Below are 20,417 nucleotides of genomic sequence, written 5' to 3'. Positions count from 1 at the left end.
CGGAGTAAATTCACGATAACGCTTCCGACTCTGTTTCTTTTCAAAATAAGAGATGCACGCTTGCCCGCGTTAAATAAGCAACAAGCACCAGTGACCAAGGCTTGAATAACCCACTAGGGGGCCCGGTCCTCTGTGCACAAACGACCTCTGGTGGAGGAAGTATTTAGATATTCTAAAAGTAGACCTAGCAATAGCACAATAAAAAAAAATCAGTAAAAAGCCTTGTATTCAAAATCTCACATAAGTAAAAGCACAAGTTCTTAAAATGGCCTACCAAAATAAAATGTCTCATTATGCAGAATGGTCCATGTCAGAATAATGTGCATTACATTACTGGATCATAATTAGATATGCATTGGTGTGTACACATCACTTATGTTGTAGCTTGTAAAAGGTGGGGCTAATTATTTTTAGTTTGTATATTCGTCAGTAGTTTACCCTGTAATAATACATCATAATTCAAGCTAAATATTTTGTATTAACAATCTGTATCTGCAAGTATATACTGTATATAAGTAGTGAGGTAAAAAGTACAATATTGGCTTTAAAAAATGTAGTGGAGTAAGAGTATAAAGTGGATTAAAATGAAAAAAAAAAAAAATTACAAATACCCCGAAACTGTACTTCAGTGAAGTACTTGAGTAGATGTGTGTAGTAACATTCCAGTGCTGAGTAAATACCATGATAAAAATTGTCTGTTGAAAGTAAAAGTTCTGCATTCAAAATTGTACTTGAAGCTATTCAGGCAAATGTAGGCCTGCTTAAAGCATAGAAGTAATAGTACTCAATATGCGTGCATTTTTATACATCACACTTTTCTGTTATTATTAGTGATGCAGTAAACTGTTTGCAGCATTCTACTGATGTAACTGGGTGGTGGTTACATTTACTGTCTAACAATGTATTAAATGCACATTAACATCAATGTAATTAATTACATTCAATCCCTACCTATTGACCCCGTGTTTGTGACAATTTCGTTCCATACAAATCTTAATATGACTTTTCACCACATTGTACATTCTGATAACATCAGATTGATTTTACAGACCATTTATAAATTACATTTCTTTTGGCAAATTATCTGGGAAACATTTCCGTGTTATGTAAACCCACCCATTCACAGAGGGCTACAAGTAAATATATAAATAAGTAAATTGTGTGTGTGTGGGGGGGCTTATTCAGCTTACTTCTTTAATATAGAAGCTAATAAGTGTGTGCAAAACAATGAATACACCCTTGATGTCAAATATTCACACTCAGTTGACAGTTTATTAGGTACACCTAGCTACAACTAATGCAGTCCTGAATAATACCTTAATTACTGTAACGTTAAACGTTATAAAAAGCTGTATTGCATTATAATGCAAAGTGTTTCTATCATTTCTTCCACCTCATTTGTGTCAGTGAGGGTGAATAACAGAAATACCCCTCTTTATAATGCAATACATTTCAGCAACCACAAACTCAAAGCCTCCAAAATGACCGTGAGGCACTTTTCAGTCTCTTTTTGAGTGGTCAGTATTTAAACGTGTGCTTTTATGTTGAAATTTCCAGACAGGAAGTAGCTTCCCCCGTTCTGTGAAGTTTGGCGCTCTCTGCAGACAGACGGCAGCCTTCTGGTCAAGCACAGTACAGTATGTGGAAGATGCACGAGTTGGCCACGCTCAGATACAATTCATTTGAATGCAACTTAACCGCAGGTGGTGCTGCCGCCTCACCACACCACGTCCTGAAGAGTCACATGTATCCCCCGTCGCCTATTTCTGGTCTTTAAAGTGCTTATTACATAAGAAGAACGGGGGTAAATTAAAACACATATTAAAAATGTATTATTTTCCTTCTCTGGAGACTCAAAGTCCTGCTGGTACATCTCAAACAGACGGGTGTGATGCACTCATTGATTTCATTCGAAGTCAAAAGATGTAAGACTGCTCTTTAAAGTTGTTTAGCACAGCGCCACCTGGTGAGACTTGGGCTGAATAGCAGCAATAATGTGTGCGGTTTGATGATGCCTTGCGTGAACTCAGGGGACCCATCATCACTGGTGGAATGTGAGAACAGTCACCCAAGCGCAGGACTTAAAGGAACAGCGTGCAGCTGTTTTGGGGATCTACTGGCAGAAACGGAATAAAATATGAATAAGTGCGTTATATTTAGTGTACAATCAATGGAAAATAATTATAATCAAGTAATATCATTCTGAAATTGGCTGTTCTGCATAATGACTACTACTTTATCAGTAAGTATATTTTGATAATAGGACTTTTACTAAAGTAAGTTTTTGAATGCAGGACTTTTACTTGTAATAAAGTATTTTAAAACTGTCATATTGATACCTAAGTTAAAGATCTGAGAACTTCTTCCACTGCCACCCATCATACTGTACATGGCTCTATAAAGTACTGTATAATGAAGAAAGAATGACACAATGACTTAGCCATAGCAACTTTATTATAAATAAAATTAAACTCAAGTACCCACATCAGCATGAAATACCATAAAAACTGTTCACAACGTCACATGTTAACATGGTTTATTAGGTGGTTTACAGCAAATGATATAATAACAAACATCATGTCAGGGTACCATTTCAGGACAATGTGTTAAATATTAATGGTTATTTAAAACAATTGATATATCGTGTACTATAACACTGAAAAACTGGACTACAATCGTGGAAGTCAATCGACGAAAGACAATTTGCTTTGATTTGTGCATTCAGGTTGCGTTGCTCATTTGGCACTCTTGACTTAAGATTATCATTCATGTGGTTAATTTGACACAGTCACAAACTCCTTTACATATTATTGTTAAAAACAACAGCCCATTATCATCTGTAATTACGCTGATGGTCCTCTGGAAACAATACAATTGGCACAACAACAATCATTTTAGTTAATACAAGTCATGCCGCCTCGACAAATAACACACAATCCACATTGTATCACTTCTTCCCACAATTGTTTCCGTACAAGCCGCGTGTATAACAGTAATGATAGCGCCGTGCAATGATGCAGACTGAAGGAACAGAGCCATTGTCGGGAAGGAAGGAAGGGAAGGAAGGAAGAAAGGAATTCAGTAACACTTTCATTGCTATAGGCCTGTGGGAATGGTTGCAAGTGCAATAACAAAGTTATAAAAGAGAACATAAGGCACATAAAAAAACCCTGAAAGCATAATGTGATTGGATATAAAAAAAAAACAGAAGCAGTATAGTAACAGTGCGAGCAATCATTTTAAAAAGGCGTTCATTTTCCAACATGGAATACATGTGTATACTTAAAGCAAAAGGGGGTGGATGTTCACATACAGTAAAGGCCTCAAACTGATCCACTCACTCAGTAACATTCACGTTAATCAGCCGTGATGAACGAACAGTGCGATGGAATTCACCAGAGCCTCACAACGACAAAGCGCTACGGCCCGACGAGTTCAAGGTTCTCCTTTTTACGAGATGCGAGAGTCAGAAGAGAGCTAAGTGACGAGCGCTCTTATGACACAGCAACATCTGGCCGCCGGCTAACAAGGGCTAAAAATACCAGCGTGGCGCTCTGAGCGAGACGTCCAGCTTCCAGCGCAGACCCGAGCGGCCACAAGGTTGCTGGGGTGAGATGTGCCCCGTTGGGGAGAATCTGAACTAGTGCTCCCCAAAAACCCACCTCTTATCCCCAGTGTACAGGAAGTCACAGGACACCTGCCTTTACCTCGAGAGCTTTTCATTGACCTACTGCACTTATAGACTGTGAGAATATCGGCAATGGTACAAACGGCTTCTTTACGTCATCATCAATCACACCGCTACCTTCACCTGTGTGTGGGCTGGACAATGTGTCACCAGAGCAACCTGATCCACGTGGGTTTGTTTTGTCTTTAGATCGTTGTTGACGTGGCCTTCTTTATTTCATTTGCATGGAACAAAAACAAAAACACCCGTGCTGGAATCAGAAATAGACTTCAATGTGGTGATTTTAGTTGTTGTTTTTTTGGCATTCTTCAGATGCTTAGCGCCGTAGTTTGCATGTTTACCTATTCAATGGAAAATTGAGGTTGCTACTGCTTTAAAGAAAACGGACCCGAAAAACAATTGCACATATTTGGAATATTTGGAAGCTAGAAGGGCAGAAAAAATCTTTAACATTGGCAATATAATAACAGAACCGCGTATTTTTCGGAATGGTTTGTACTACAAGGCCAATCTGTTTAGCATCTTGTTAAAAAGACGGATGCTTTTAATAAATGATTAGCATTTTAAATACTGTGTCCATGACTTTTTTTTTTTAAGCTGTTCTTGGCAAATGACACTCAAAAACTGTGGAAAAGAGGATATTTAGTTATTTCAAATGTCTTGGATTGTACACTGGATAGTGTGAATGTTTAAGACAGACTGGTTCCCCTGTGCCAGACAAGATCTGGAATCAATCAGTTTTCATTTGTCTTGTTTTTGATCGGTGATCACACCGCGTTTTGTCGCCCGTCCGTTGGGCTCAGAGGGCTGTAACGTTGCAGAATGATCAGAAAGGAATGATAAAAATAAAAAGAGATAATCCCCCTCTATTAGTTCACTGGCTCTGCAGCCACTGCACTCTCAGCTCCTCCACCTCTCTGCCGTACCAGTCGTGGAGTTTGGAGAAGCAGCCGGTGCCGGGGCAGACGGGGCTTTCCAGAGACGCTCCTCTTCTCCTGGGGGGCACCGGTGGAGCCCTGACCCCGTTGGCGCCGTCGCCGATCACAGCGTTGTTCCCGTAGTCCGTGCAGGACTCCCAGGCCACACAGGACGCCCCCTCGACGAAGCCGTTAGCCGAGGCGACAGGTGGTTTGCTCCACGCGACTCCGTTCACCTTGGAACAATCGGAGATGAGCTGCACCTCGTCCTGGAGGCTCTTTAGAGCGGAGAGGGGGCCTGCCGTGGTCGGGGCGCTCGATGACGACGACGACAAGGAAGAGGAGGACGACGAAGAGGAGGATGCCCCGGACCTGGACCGCGCCACCTGGTTTCGCCTGGAGGACTTGGGTCTGCCCTGAAGGCCTCCAACTCCAGCCCCGACGCAGCCGCCGTCCGCAGCCTCCTGGATCTCCTCCAGCTGCCTCTCCAGCTCCTTCACCACCAGCCGCATGTAGTCGAAGGAGGCCCGCGACAACGCCTTCACCCACGACTCCATGGCGGCCTGGCTCTCCGCGGCCATCTTGTAGATGCGCGCCTTGGCACAGTCGAACTTGACAGCGAAGGCGAACTCCTCGGCCGACTCGCACAGCTCCACGGTGCACCCCTCGAGGACGATGACGCCGATGGGCTCGCGGCCGTCACGCTCCTCGAAGTAGAAGAGCATGTTGCCCTTGAGCACAAACCAGCGGCGGTGGTACGCCGTGTTGCGCTCGCCCTTTTTGAACAGGAAGCCCGTCTTGTCCGGCGGCGAGTCGCAGGTGGCGTAGTGCGCCACGCTGCGTTCGTTCAGCTTCATCTTCTCCCCTCCTCCTCCTCCTCCTCCTCCTCTTCTTCTTCGGTGGATGCGTTATCGTACCTAAAGAGCATTGCAAAGACTGAGGTCATCCCCAAGTTCAAAAATACGTTTTGCCAAAAAGGAAAAGCTGCAGACGCTTTGCTCTCAGTGCTGCCTGACTGCATTATTTTAGTTTATTGACATGAAAGTATAACAAACAGGAAGTGAGATTTTTAATGTTCCCTAGGCCAACAGTTTGTTTGCGCTGCTCTTGTTAAAAAAAAAACACAAAATGAGATTGAGTGTTTTTCCCCAATGAGTCCTCATGACACACACACACACACACACACACACACACACCTTTCTTTCACTTTTATTCTATCTATCTATTAGGTAGTAGTATAGAATAAATACTGCTTCAGCTTGACCCACTGCAGACTTATACAACAGTGATGAACATGCTGTGTCATCACATGTTTCACTGTAAACCTTCCCTCCCTGTATACAACTAATCCAATTCTAATCTGTTACGGGTGGACACTTCACTAATCACACAACTAATCCGTTTGTCTCGTAGCTTTTTAAATTCCGCGTTGTTCTTGAACGTGTTATGAATAAACCCACACATTGAAAGTACGTTATACTTACGCGTTTATCTCATACCGAGCTGCCATCCACCGCCGTCCTCCCATCACACACATGGAGATAATAGTTCAACATGTCTCCATCTTCTTTTGTCTTTTTTTACTCTCTTTCCAAAGGAAGGCTGGGGAAGACAAAAAGACGTCACACTCGCTTTGTTTCCTCTTTCTCCACACTACTGCCAGTTAACCAAGTCGCAGTCTTGCAGTTTGTTTTTTGTTTGTTTTACTAAGTCTGAGTGGAAAAAGACGTCCAGGTGAGAGGTCCACGTCCAGTTTGTCTCAGACACGAGCGGCTAACACGAGCCGTGCCTTTTTTTTTTCCAGCTCTGGACGGATGATTCAGTCTCGAGCGGTGTCGGTCACAAGCTTTTGACACATCAGCACTTTGCGGGAATTCCTCTCGGGATTTATTTAACAGTGTCAGCAACACAGAGACACAACTGTACATGTATAGTCTCTGCGCCAACTAGCCTCACGCACACAGTGAATGCAAATGAGCGTCTATCGTCAGCATTATGAGCTGAGCACTAGCTAGCACTCACAGCTGTAGGTTACAGTTCATGACAGTATCATGTCAGCTAGCTATGTGTTACCTGCGGGTATAAAGGCGCCTCCTCTTGTCGGGCAGCTAATCGCGCCGTTGTTTATTTGTGCCTCTTTATCTCTCTTCCTACTTTCCTTTTTTTCATTCCCGGTCAGGTGACCGACAGAGCGGCAACATGTTGTGCGTTACGCGGACAGTTCGCCTGGGCGGGGTTTGCGTTGCCGCTCTTCCGTTGTGCTGCCGACACGTTCGTTATCCGGATGAGCGGTTCATTAAAACACGCGTACCCCGTCTTTGCCCTTGGAAAGGTGGCATTCCGACAGACGCTGGCTGCAGAATGTAAGGACCTACGTCTGGTAAAGCCAATGCGGACGTTGCACATTTTTTAAAATGAATTATTAAATAATATATAATAATATAATTAATATTGATATTGATAAAGAACTGGAACATAACACATCACACCTCACAGCAAATAGGCTCTGGTGAAATAAGCACTGAGATGTTTATTTCACGAGTAATAGTTGAAGAGCTGCAACAATTATTGATTAGTGATTATCAGATTAGTGATTATCAGAACATTTTTCAGTAAATCAAATCGATCATGAAAATAACTGTTAGCAGCCCTGAAAATTAGCAATATGTCAATGTAAATATACTCGGACGGTTACAAGTCTTGATTTTACTTACTGTACTGAAGATATAGCAGCAAAAATGTACTCTACTGCAACTCTAACTTTAAGGAGAACATTTGTTTTCCAGCCAGGGGAAACACAGAACACACACAGACATGAGCATAAAACATAATCAAACACATAAAACAAGCACAGTTGTGTTCCACTGGATATTATTAGTATCATTATTATTACTAAAACTGCTTATGTACAGTTTAGTAGGCTAGTTTATCTCTAACAATGCCTCATATGTTTTGTATGCAAGATGTTGATCTTCAAAGTATGATACTCAAGTTAAGTACAATAACATCAAACTGCGAATAAGCTTCACTGCTGAGTATGTTTATACTGCTTACATTTAAATAATGTCATTGATAATTCCTCCTATGTTGAAGTGGTAAAACATTCAGTTTTATACTTGTTGCCCGGTTTCCTCTTCTACCCTTGGAGTCGGCTGCTTTGCTTGAAGGTACCAAGGCAGTGAGTTAAACATATTTTCGTGATGTTCCCGTATCAAGACCGCCTCTCTGTCCTCTAGGCCACCGCTGCCCTCTTCCCGTGACCCTGTCCTGTATTTCTGAAGCATTGAGCTGCTGGCTTCGGCCCGCGTTACACCGCGCATGACCATGACAAGCCGCTAAGAATTCATTAGAATATGCGATGGCCTTTAGCACTGCCAGCCTGATATCTCATCACACTAATCTTCAATTAACTGATGCAGCTGCTGGTGCCCTTAAATGTATTTCTCTTTCCGAACTGTTTTGCTCACGCTGGTTCTTGGTTACTTTGATTAAGGGCGATGCTCTTGCAGCCTGTTTTTAATTGCCTCTGTTTGACTCCCAGTTCACGGAGAGTCTTGACACTCTAAAAGATTAATTTGCAAGAGCATATAGCTTATACTGAATAACACAGACATAAAATCAACCCTTTCTGCACTTGGTAGTTGTTGTTTAGTCCATAAAATACACACAAGACACAGCGAAATTGAGTGTAAAGTGTTTACTTCTCACAAGTTATTTTCCAACAGTTTGTGGACACACACAACAAAATATCACCGACAGCTTTTTTGAGAACTTCCGATCGTCTTCAAAACTTATATTCTGATAGAAGTTTGGTCATGAATTCAGTCTCTGTGTCCAGTGAGAACAAAGAGGTGGAGTTTACAAGTGTGGTTCCTCCAGTCAGCATTATGGAGACAGGCCGTGTTTTTGCTCCCCAGCGTACACTTCCCATAAATCTATTGATCTAAAATGGTCTATTAAAAGGTTTTCACCTATTCTTCCCTTTTACCCCCCCCCCCCTTGTAAAGCACTTCATAATCTCTGCTTTTGATAAGTGCTATATTAATAAACTTCAAAACTATCATCATTTAACTAACAATGCATAATGGGCCGAACAACGTGACAAATGGGACATTTGTCAGGTTTCGTAGCGGCTACGAAAATAACCGCTTCAAATGAGGAAATGAGAGGGAGAACTCCTTAACTCTGTGTTATGGTTAGCAGAGCAGCCTGCGTGTTGGACCCACCAACAGACAGCCTCTCCACAGAGATGCATAGAAAAACACAGTGATGGCAGGACAAAGTGAAGAGTCAGCCGTGCATTCATTCAGCCCCCACGCCTCCCGTCTGATAAAGCACAACTAGGTATTTGGTTTACGCCATTAATCTTCCCCGCCTTACATTTGCTCTCTCACAATGCAGCCCATTCTGTAAAGTTTCTTGAAGGGTGATTACTGAAGCACTTGTTTTTCATCCATACAAACACCCTCCTGTTGCTATGTGTGAATAAATCATCCCGCTGAGCCCTGCCGAACAACACGTACCTCGAGGGGATGTCGGCTTTCGTCAAAATACCTCTCAGTCATCCAACACAGTATCAAAAATATCATCTCTTTAAATGTTAAAGTCTCTGTAGAAAAATGACTGAAATATATATATATATAGATATTTATATATATAGATATCAAACACGTATATTTGTATACAAAGAAAATTTGATGCAAATTATTACTTCTTCAACAATCCTTTAAAGCTGTAACTATGGCACTGTACTGTATTTCGGCATGTTATTGTGAAATAAAACGTAGCTTGCGTGGCACCAGTTGAGCACATAGATTGAGATGTACTGTTAACATAATGTCTGGACACAGATCAGTGACCACATCTTCACTCATCTTCCAACCGCTCCGAGCCGACGCTGTGATTGAGCCTGTGGCACACGCTGACACGATATCGTTATGTCTCCTTATCAGTCCAGCAGTGTTTGGCTCACAGGCAGACCTGTCGGGCTCTCCAGACACAAACAATTACAATTCCTAAAAGGCAAATTCCATCGGTTGAGTGGAGCTATTGATTTCCATCTGAGTATGTGCAGAGAAAAAAAAAAAGCCTGTGTAGCCATCAATCAAATACCGGCTGACATCATTTCACCCCATCTTGTACCTCTTCATCTAAACTTGCCGCCTTTACTTTTGATGATAGGGTTTCAGCAGCTTTCTAATCTTCAATTCAACTATTTCTATGTTACAAAAATATCACATCCACAGCTATAAATTCATCAATCTGTATACACTTCCTATTGCCCCAGTTCCACAGTAACGTTGCCCCGGCACAACTGTGCTCAAAAGTAAAAGTATGAATCTGAGGATCTCCTGGTGATTGAGAGCCATTCGTGCTATATGTAAAAAAATAAAAAATAAAATAAAGGTTGTTGCTTGGCCTCAGCTCTGGCTCCTCCCGCCCTGATCAACCAGAGTCGATGGGTGTGAGAAACAAGCTTCCACTTGTATCTCAATGGGCCCTGCAGAGGAAAAAGAGGAAACACATTAGTGTGAATATCTGACAGAACAGCCACAGCAGCCTCTTTTCACAGAGCAAAATGAAAATATAACAAGGTATCGTTACCCACACACAAGCACCCAGACACACACACACACACACACACACACACACACACACACACACACACCTACACACACACACACACACACACACACATCAGTCTTCAAAGTTAATAGGACTGACATGTCTTGCACAATTTCCTCTTTGGATTAGGAAGCCTTCCCTTTTGTGAAAAGAAAGAATGGCCTAGCCTCGTGCCTCTCCTTCAATAGCTGCCATCTTTTCAGTGTTTCTTAGTCAAGTCTGGAGCGGTTGAGTGAGCAGAGGACCCCTTCTGGATCACCGTGGCGCTTGCAAATCGGATCCTGTTGTTGAGATATTGTGTACCTTCCCCTGGGTAAGGTGCAGCTGATGCCTCCAACTTTTAACAGTCTCCAAAGCAGCGTGAAATCCTCACATTAAGTTTGCTCCAACTCCAAAGCTTTCCTAAGTCGCACTGAACCATCTCAAGCCCTTTGACTCTTTTCTCACACACATGGCTGCATGTACTCGTGCATGCCTTTTTTTGCACCCTCGTGCACATTTAAACACGAGCACAAGTATCTCTTTACCGTTAAAATGTATGCACACGAGTGTGCACGCGCATCTTTGACAAGGACACGCGCACAAACACACATGCCCACTCACTTTCCCACATCATGACTTTGTCTGAGTCACAGATAAAGGAGCACCATAACGAGCCAGTATCCTTGCCCAGTGTGCACCAGATTTACTTTTCATCGCTCGGATGTTTGGCAATGTAGGTCATGTCTATTGTGTATTCAAATGAACTTTGGTATCTCCATCACAGATGTAATGTCTCTGGCACTACAGTTATTTAGCTTTCGTTCCCCGTTACATTTCATTTTCAATGATCACAATGAGTCTATTTTGAGGGGAAACAAAAAAGATCGAAGTAAATGGTGCCTGCAGAATGGGGATGAGAAAAATAGTGTCTCTAGGCAGACTATCACCGCTAACAATCAGACAGAGAAACAACAGCTAATTAATATTCACTGGCAAAATGTGTGTCTCACTCTGACACATTTATTGAGTTTTATTGCTGCACATTGTGCACTGTGCCAGGTTGGAAAATGGAATGAAGACAATGCAGTTGGAACGAGAGAAAAAGCACACCTATGACTATTGTGCTATAAGACAACACATCAGAGTAACAGGTTTACATTTACAAATTGAAACTGTAGCAATCTTAACTATTCCGCTTTATGAGATGTTATCACGGAAGCGGGTTATCGCACCAGTGACGTCAGCAGTATGTTCAAATTGAAAAAGAACACACTCTTTAAATGGAGGAGCGAGTGAATTATTAGCAGATGCATAACAAGCAGGAGTAGATTTTTCTCTTCCCTAGAAGGTTGTTTGCAATTCAAACGTGACGTGAAGGATGCAGAGGCAGCAGCAAACAAGAACAAGTCAGTGAACTTCTTGATTTAATATGGAAATTCTGCCAATGGTGTTTTGCTGTACAAAGTGTCAGATATGTTTTCATTACAGAGACCCCGCCCACATATGTATACAGATACATGTTCGCAGAGAGATTATGCATACAGCTGCTGCCGAGTGGGAGTGTAGCATCATCCGAGGGGAGAGGAAGACAGATATGAAGAAAGACTTGAGAAAGAGAGAGAGAGAGAGAGGTGGGCTGTGAACTAGAGCTGTGAGCTGTAGGGAGTAGGTCAGTGCAGTTGAGTCAGTCCTGACTCATGGTGGAGGCGGTGAAGATCCGCCTCCTCCCTGCCCATCACAACTTCATCCTCAAGCCTGGAGCTCAGATAGCCATTACGAAAACAGTGCAGAACTCCTACATCCATGGTCAGAGGAGCACTAGATTCTGTGTTACAGGAACAATCCGATAACAAGTCATGGGTGTGTTGAACAGTGAGCAGATGAATCCAAGCGTGAGGGGCCCATTGTTTGTAACATGAGCTGGTCAGCCAGCGCAAATGTCAAAATAGTTTCTCCCACTTCCCGCTGTGGGTGTCGTGAATGTATGTGCACACCAGTGTCTTCCAGTCCCTCCACTCTGGCTCCTTTTGCCGAACTAAAAAAAGAGTTCTGGAGAGTGAATAGTTACGGTGGATGCAATATGACCACCATGTTGGCGGTTTCATTCCAGCTGGGGGCCTTTGTTGCTTATCATACTCGTTTCCTGTCTGCCTTCTTGACTAGTAACTGTCCAATAAAGGCGAATATGCCCAAAAATAATCTGTAATCTGTTTTCTAGCACAACGTGTTGATACTGTATTTCTTACAGTAAGCTATCAAAAGAAGTTTTGCTTGGTAGTGGAACTCAGGTATTGTATCAAGTATGTTTGAAATGATAGCCAGCCCTAGTGAGCATTGCACGGATTCCAACAACTCTGCTTCTCATCTCTTGAGTTGTAGCCCGTGCACATCAGAAAGGTCTTTTGTGTTGTGGTGAGTGGTCAGCAAAATGAAGAAAATACTGTGCAAGGTCTCAAATCTAACAATCAGAAAGGAAAAAAAGGAACATGCACGGGGGAAAAGAAAATAAGTGCAGAAGCCTTCACTTTTCAGTATGCTCCCTTCATCGTACGATCCCAAGGCCACTGTGTCAGTTGAATAGTGCATTAGCTAGTAAGACAGTGCTACAGTAACAAAAGCCCTTATGAGCTGCATTTATTGATGACACTGGCTGCACTCCATTAAGTAGCACGCTGCTCTGTTCAACCTGAACGTCAGTGTGTCAGAGTGTGTGTGTGTGTGTGAGAACTGCTGCCAGACTCATTAAGATCCATTAATACAAGGTAATTGTTCTACACTGCGAGCAATCGTCTCGAGGACAAACATGCATCCACGTACACTCTCACAAGAGCTGCAAACACAATACAGCCAAAAACGGCATCAGACTGTTTCTCTTTCACCATCTCCCTCTCCGCTCTCTCTCCATCACACATGCTCCCCCCCCCCCCACACACACACACACACTCTCTCACTCTTTGTCTTTTTTCTCATGGCTGAATATCCACTGATCCCTAGACGCTGATTTGAGATTAGCGAGGCCAGCGAGGTCGTGTGTTGGATTTACTCATCAGTGTGTTGCTATTTCATACCCTGATTTTCTCAGCCTCAACCCCCATGCTTCCCACCCCCACAACCCTAAACACGCACAACATGCAATCACACACAACTGCCCCCCCAAAACCTCTTTCCCTGTCTTTCTCTTTTGGTTACTTACTTTTGTTTGCTTGCTCTCTCTCTCTCTCTCTCTCTCTCTCTCTCTCTCTCTCTCTCTCTCTCTGTTTATCATAAAAAATATGTGCAGCAGCAGTTCCGAGCTTTGTCGAGGCTAATGTTGGTACAAAGGCTGTCTGAGGCGGTACCGTTATCTCCTGTAGTCTAATCCGGCTAATTAAGGGCATCGCTGGGAGGAAAGTGCTACTATTCTCATCCGACTCCAGGGTATGCTGTCTCTCCGAGTCTGCAAAACTGGCATGTGCTTTTTACAAACACCTATGCACACGCAAACACCTATGCACAGATATAGAATCCTTTTTAAACATCCGCCGCATGCACACTTTGTTTTGCACACACCCGGGGGAAACACAGGCTTCAATAAATGTGCTGCTTAATAAAAGCTAATAAAGCGGAGGATAACAACTGCTCACGTAGACAGCGATGGGGACATTTCTGCTGATTGATATGCCCTTGAGGAAATAAAGTCCAGCATTTTGCCGTCTGATTCTCTCCACTCAAGAGCAGAATGGATTAGCTAAACCGTTCACGTATAGTCTCATAGAGGTACAGTGAGTGATAGTGAGGGTCTGCACACAAAAGGGAGCTGAGTTGCTAAACATGAATTTAAACATGAATATGACAGTGATATACAAGACTTTTCATTTCGAAGTTTCTATAAAGCTATGAGTCGATGCAAATAAAAATGGCAATGGTTTAGTCATCTAACGCTTCACCAGCCCACCATGCCACTCTCTTGTCATTCACTCCTACAGTCTGACACGTCAGCAAAAATGGGACTTTGTAGAGACGGGAGGTGATGATGGATGAACTCACTCGTCTATTTCTCAGCCCCAACTGTTCGTCTTTGCAGGCTTGCGTAGTTATACATGTCACGACTTTAATGTAAGAAATGATTATGCATCCTGTGATAATTTGTATTGATGCATGTGTGTTGTGTTGTCGCGGGGAGTTACTCCGTGGAGCGTATGCGTAGGTGTGGGTGTATGGGGGGGATCTTTAGGGCTTTGGATGAAATGTGAGTGAAGCGGGTTTTCTTGTTTCATCCAGAAGGACATGAATTAATCAGAGCCCCTCTCTGAAAGAACTTCCTGAGTTTGAGACTCGTTAGTACCGAGAGCTCCCAGATAGACACAGATACAATGTCGTTTCAGACTTGTCAGCAGTCTTTTGTTAAATGTTTAAAGTCCCTGTACAGTTTCGGTCAATGCTCGCTGCCTGCAGACATCGTGCTTTGCACACACGTGCCCCATGCATACACCCAGAAATGTTGACACTCATGAATATACAGGGCATTAAACAAACACATTGTGTGCAGACAGACTCACAGATATGTGTCAGTGCACACAAACACACTAACACATGCGCAACCACTCACCGCTTCTTCCCGATCTCTCTGTGTACGTCTCAGCGCCCATGGCGGTGCCTTTCTCTCTGTTCCACTCGCTTTATCCATCCTTTTTCCCAACGCTTCCTCTCTCTGTTTGGATAATCCAAAGTTCAATTGGAGTAGAAAGCACTCATAAAAGTAGAAAACACCATGAATGATTCAAGAATATTGAAGTTAGACGGAACAAGGGGGGGGGTTCGGTGTCAAACCGTGGTGGTGGTTGATTTGCGTAGGATTGTTTTCTGGGGCTTGAGGGAGGGAGGGTGAGGAGGCACACATGGTGGAGGTGTGTTTGCGGTCGGCGGGAAACTGTGGCTGACCGAGAGGCCGCCGTTTGCTAACATCAGTTCATGGGGAAGAGCATGAGGAGGAGGAGAGGAGGAGGAAGAGCAGCAATGCAGTGGACTGAGCCTCAGGTCGTGCAGCTCGGCCTGTGAGTGTAGCTCCGTGTCGTCTACGTCGTATTGGAGGTCGCAGTCCGGGCAGTAGCCGTGGTACTGGACCGTCTCACTGAAACGGACACGTTCCCTCTCACGAGACTCCCTGCCGGGGGCCTTGGGGCATTTTTTCTTTTCATGGCGGAGAAGAGGCATGGGCCTGGGTAGTGTGGGGACAAGACCCGACTCAGGGATTCCGCCGTCATTAGAAATGAAACACGGCATAGAGGAGAAGAAATCCCTGTTTGGTTTCAATGGGAAAACCCCACCGTTCCTCATCAGAGACCCGGTGGCCTTGGATATATTCCCTGATAACACGAACGTCGGATGAGGCAGATTCTTAATGTTGTGATCTTCGGCTCTCGGCGGGGTCAGTCTGGGCGGCGGTAAGGGAGGGTGGGGCTTCTTGAGTACGGTCAGGACCGCAAGAGGGTTGACGGGCACCGGGTGGATGAGGGCGGGTGGTCTGAAGATGCAGTCGTCGGGGAAGAGTCTCATCCTCTCCAGGCTGGACGCGGTGGTCGTGGTGGTGGTGGAACTCGAGCTGGAGTTGAGCGTGTCCGTCTTGGAGCTGTCCGTGAGTCCGTCCTCCTCCAGCTGCAGGTCACCAGTCAGGGTGTCGATGTCATGAACGACCTGGTGACAAGAAGAGGAATCGTCACTGTGGCAGCTAAGGTCAGCCATTATGTTAACGCTGAAGTGTTTATCCTTTTGAATAATGAATTGAAACCGCATTGTGTTCAATCTAAACATACACTCTTGATTTAAGAAATGAATGTTTAATGAGATTTAAGCTCTCCATGACAACCACTCTAGGAAGACGATAAAAATCACCACGATGTCGGGGAGCAGCCATGAGCCTGAGCCTCTGAACTGAGTGATATAGTACGACAATCCCATGCACCATCAGAGCCGAGAGAAGTAACAATATCAACCCTGTAGCCAAGTCACACACACTATCATTTATGTAAGACAAAACTAATGTTAGCAATGAATGAAAATGACATCCTTTACAGCACAAGAGTGCAGAGGACTCACACAAACACGGGGATAGAGCGGATAGAAAAGGAGGCAGATATGGAAAACCAATAGTCTGTCAGTTTCTTGTTGTAATATTCTGCTGCATGAGCAAGTCGGAGAATAAGAATCACAAATACCACCAGCAAGAGAGTAAATAAGATCACACTGAATAAAACGCTCTGACAGGGAAGATCCATTTCTACCAACAGTGTCAGATTGCTTAACATCAGCACAGGAAACATTCATCACGACGTGAATTAATTCCAAGAAAGCAACCTCGATATGACAGAGAGAAGAGGGAATAAATAGATATTTTACAAAAAGCAAGAAGATATATGCATAATCACCTGGAATCACTCTGCAAGCAATGCAATAAGGAGCAAATCTCGATCAGTGGTGAAGGGTAAAAGAGAAGACATAAGAAATGCACTATGGCACAGCCCAGTCAATACTTTCAGGGGAAAGGAATATTTAAATGACCTGTACACAGCAGACCATTATTATAAAGGGGGGGGGGGGGGGGGGGGGGGGGGGGGGGGGGGGCAATAAACAACATTGTAATAAAGAGAAATTGCTCAGAGCAGCAGAACTGAATATAAGATTTTGTCTCTGGACCATGTATACATGTAGCTATTTAGATCCAAATGTTCTTCCTTTGTCCTCCAAGAAATTTGTTTTCACAGCCGGCTCAGGGGCATATTAAACAACTGTTGAAGCAGACATTTTTTGTTTGTTGGCACTGTTCAGGCAACAAGCAATACTGGAGAAAAAAAAGTTGCAAGCAGCACAAATTGAGATAATACATAAAACATTCCCACGGTGCATACTGTACAGACATCCACACGTTGTAACTGTACAAAACCTGCTGAACAGCACATTCTTTCAGGGCATGATGCTGAACTGAGTTTGATGTAATGTGCACCAATCAATATGCAACAACCTCAGGCCAGCTACGCATTGACAGCACAGCTAAGGAGTGACAGACAGCATTGTTCTCATACTGGTTATTATCTCCTGTGCCCCAACAGATCACATTCTGTTGACTTAAGGCAAGCACTTGCAGCACTCTCCCATAAATGTTCTGTGTTAAGACAAATGCATTTAAAGACAATAAATATTGCCTGAGGAGCCAGGGGATTACATTCTAAAAGAAATAGACATGGTGCTAAACTCTGCTGGAGGATTAATATCTGATATTCAAGAACAAAATGTCTATGTTGCTCAGCCACTTTCGATCCAAAACATTCCCATTGGAGAAGGGTTTCCTTCCTGGATGTCTTCCCTTGGTGGAGTTGTTTGCTGATTGCTTTGATAACAAGAACTGGAGTCAAATATGAATTGAGCGGAAGACATACCTAAGTTCATTGTACCATAGCAAAATAAAACTTAGCAGAAAAGAAAGTTATTGTATTGTCCTTCATAAAATAATTACGACAATCTGCTTATGTTCATTTTCTGATTTAGTCAAGCTCATCTCAGAGTGAGACTTCCCGGTACATTAGCCCTGCTGTAAAACACCGGCACTGTCATCTAAGGGTTCGCAAAGCACATGTGCAGACAGTGGCTTGGGAGGAGGCTGCGATGAGGATGAACAGATGAGAAAAGAGAGAGAGGGTGGTGAGGAGATGAAGAGAGAGTGAGGAAAAAGTGACTGAGAGGGAGAGATAAAGAGAAAGATAGAAGGCCAGGGCACGGAGGGCAATGGAGCTCAACTCGTCATGCGGTCTTTGAAGGGATAATTTGTTGGGACACACACACAAGAGGTAATACCAGTATCCCATTGTGCAGCCCCTGCTGTAGGCCAGGCAGCTTCTGTGGCTGTGCCCAGCATCTGGGCAGGGTCCCTCCTCAAGAGCCAGGCTTGGCTCCAGCCCTGCCTGTGACTTATAACAGATAACTGCATTTTAAAAGGATTATACCACAAACACTGGCTTTGATAGTAACACCCCCTCAAGGTATGTGTTTAGTAGGTGCAGTGTCAGAATAACTGATCCTCTGCACAATCTCCTGCAAGCCAAAAGGAAAAAAAAAAGAAAGAGGGCACACACACACACACACACACACACACAAATCACAATAGAGAGATTACAATGCCTTTTTGTTCAGATTTATCTCCGGCGCCTGCTGTGAGAAACTGTAAACTGCTGAAAAAATACAAAAGAAGTCGAATTCAGCTCAAGTTGCAGGAACTGAGTAAGGGGAGCAGGGAGGCAGAAGGAGACATATGAATCAGGGCGAGTACCCATCCATAATGTAGGACCCAGAAGATAGGGTTTTTTTAGAATGACAGCCTGTCATATTATGGGGTCAGAGGTCCAGCACAGCAGGCCGGGTGCCTGGTTTGTGGCCGGTATAGAGGAATGAATGTAAACATGGAGGCAGGCAAGGCTGCAGGTTATTATTACAACTGATGGTAGCAGTGATCGGCAGAAGAGGAAGCGCTGATTTGAAGCAAGCGGTAACACGCCAATGGAATTTGACAAAAAGGAATTGTCTCTGCTCTATAAGAACAACTTTAAACCCCATTAAAAATCTTCATATACCGCAGGCAAATCCCTGAATTCTTCAGAGTCGCCTCCTGTCTCTGCATCACGGATATTTGAATGTCCAATCAGACAGCTCCGAGAGTTTTGATCTTTAATAAGGATTATGTAGAGAGAGAGAGAGGAAGAGAGAGAGAGAGAGAGAGAGAGAGCAGACAAGCGATGAAGACAGGACGGAGACGAGTGCACGATGAACACGCGATGAAAGATAAGAAAAAACAAAGAAAGATGAAGAACAAGAGGAGAGCTTGAGAGGGATGTGAAAGTGAGAAGTTAAGCCAGCTGCTCTATTATTTGTCAGCATTAAGATGATGAAATGCAATGTAAAAAGCGCCTTTCCTGGTTGAACCAACTTGTCCATTAAATATTAATAGTGATCACTTCACACCCCACGTCCTCCTGTGTGCCACATGTCTTTCATGTTGGAGATAATGATCACACACATTAGTGGGCAGGGGGGAGGAGCGTGTGTGTGTGTGTGTGTGTGAGAGTGTGTGTGCGGTCGTAGGCTCTTCCAGGCCCGCGAGGTGGACGTCCACCTCCCCATGTCCTCTCACACGAGGATGCTTAGAAAGAGCATCCTCAGATCAAATAACACAACACATGGTGGAACACTCATCAGAAAGGCGTTGTGTGGTGGCTTCCTGTTCATTTACCTCTTTGAGCTCTTTGGCTACATCCTTGAGGTCTCCCAGGATGGTTTCCAAATTCTTCACGATTGTCTTGATCTCCTTTTTCACTTTCACTTTGGAGACTAGTCCTTCAGCCTCTGCGCTGGGTGAGCCGGACATCCTTCAGTTGTATGGCCACAGCCTATTTCGCGAAGGATCCAAAGTCAAATCCTTTGGTCCGCCACGCTGCCACTTTGCCAACGCATTTTTTATTTAGTCCTGCGCTCCCTTCACTTTTGCTCCTACATCACGGCCAGGACGGAGCCAAGTGGCGTCGGGCAGCGTTCTGTATCCATCACTGGGCATGCGCGACAGAGCGTAACACAAACAAAAATATAACGGTAATGTCAAAATATTGTATCATACTGTCCACAGGTCTCTGCACCTCACATCTTCATGACCGACAACAGGCGACGTCCACGCGAATATCCTTCACGTCGGGAGAGCGCTAAATTCAACATTTCGCAAGAAACCGCGTCCAGCACGAATGCGTTTGAATGAAAGAGAAGGACGCGAAGAAGAAACAGTAGTTTACGCAGACAGTTCACGTTATCCAGACCGTCACACCGCCGGTCGTTATTGTAATTGTCCATAATCCCCAAGCATCGACAAAGCGGTAATGAACTCCCCCCTTTTCTTCAAATACACGCCGCTGGTAATGAGAAAGCCGCCAGGTGAAGACACCCCAGAGGCACTTTCCTCCGAAAAACACCCCGACAGCTCCGTCCTGTCTCCATCGCAGCCTTTGTGGAGAGTCTGAGCAGCCGACGTCCGGGCGCAGGGGATGCTCGTGCGCGCTCTCTCTCTCTCTCTCTCTCTCTCTCTCTCTCTCTCTCTCTCTCTCTCTCTCTCTCTCTCGTCTCTCTCGTCTCTCCATCGCACGCTCTCTCTCTCCCTCGAGCTCTCTATTGGCAGCTGCTTTTACGTGGTTGCG

The 20,417-nt window shown here is 44.2% G+C and overlaps 2 protein-coding genes across 2 annotated transcripts; both read right to left on the bottom strand.

Moving 5' to 3' along the window:
• Positions 1-2,445: 2,445 nt before the first annotated feature.
• LOC306696842 (sesquipedalian-1-like) lies at positions 2,446-6,772 on the bottom strand. The gene is made up of 3 exons (XM_079160553.1): positions 6,679-6,772; positions 6,090-6,207; positions 2,446-5,541 (listed from the first exon to the last, which is right to left on the bottom strand). Exon 3 carries the CDS (start codon positions 5,460-5,462, stop codon positions 4,563-4,565), a length of 900 nt encoding a protein of 299 aa, XP_079016679.1. The 5' UTR covers positions 5,463-5,541; positions 6,090-6,207; positions 6,679-6,772; the 3' UTR covers positions 2,446-4,562.
• Positions 6,773-15,015: 8,243 nt separating this feature from the next.
• On the bottom strand, positions 15,016-19,603 carry prr16 (proline rich 16; the record flags this gene model as incomplete). The annotated part of the gene is made up of 2 exons (XM_079162140.1): positions 15,016-15,885; positions 19,469-19,603. 2 exons carry the CDS (start codon positions 19,601-19,603, stop codon positions 15,016-15,018), a joined length of 1,005 nt encoding a protein of 334 aa, XP_079018266.1.
• Between the last annotated feature and the right edge of the window lie 814 nt (positions 19,604-20,417).

The sequence above is a fragment of the Pholis gunnellus genome (genome assembly GCF_910591455.1).
Source record: "Pholis gunnellus genome assembly, chromosome: 6".
Lineage (NCBI taxonomy): Eukaryota > Metazoa > Chordata > Actinopteri > Perciformes > Pholidae > Pholis > Pholis gunnellus.
The sequence above is the reverse complement of the archived record's forward strand: the minus strand, read 5'-3'. Positions and strand labels throughout refer to the sequence as shown.

What these genes read in the sequence shown, in the direction of transcription:
- LOC306696842 (XM_079160553.1), bottom strand. Translation starts at nt 5,462, where the DNA reads ATGAAGCTGAACGAACGCAGCGTGGCGCACTACGCCACCTGCGACTCG.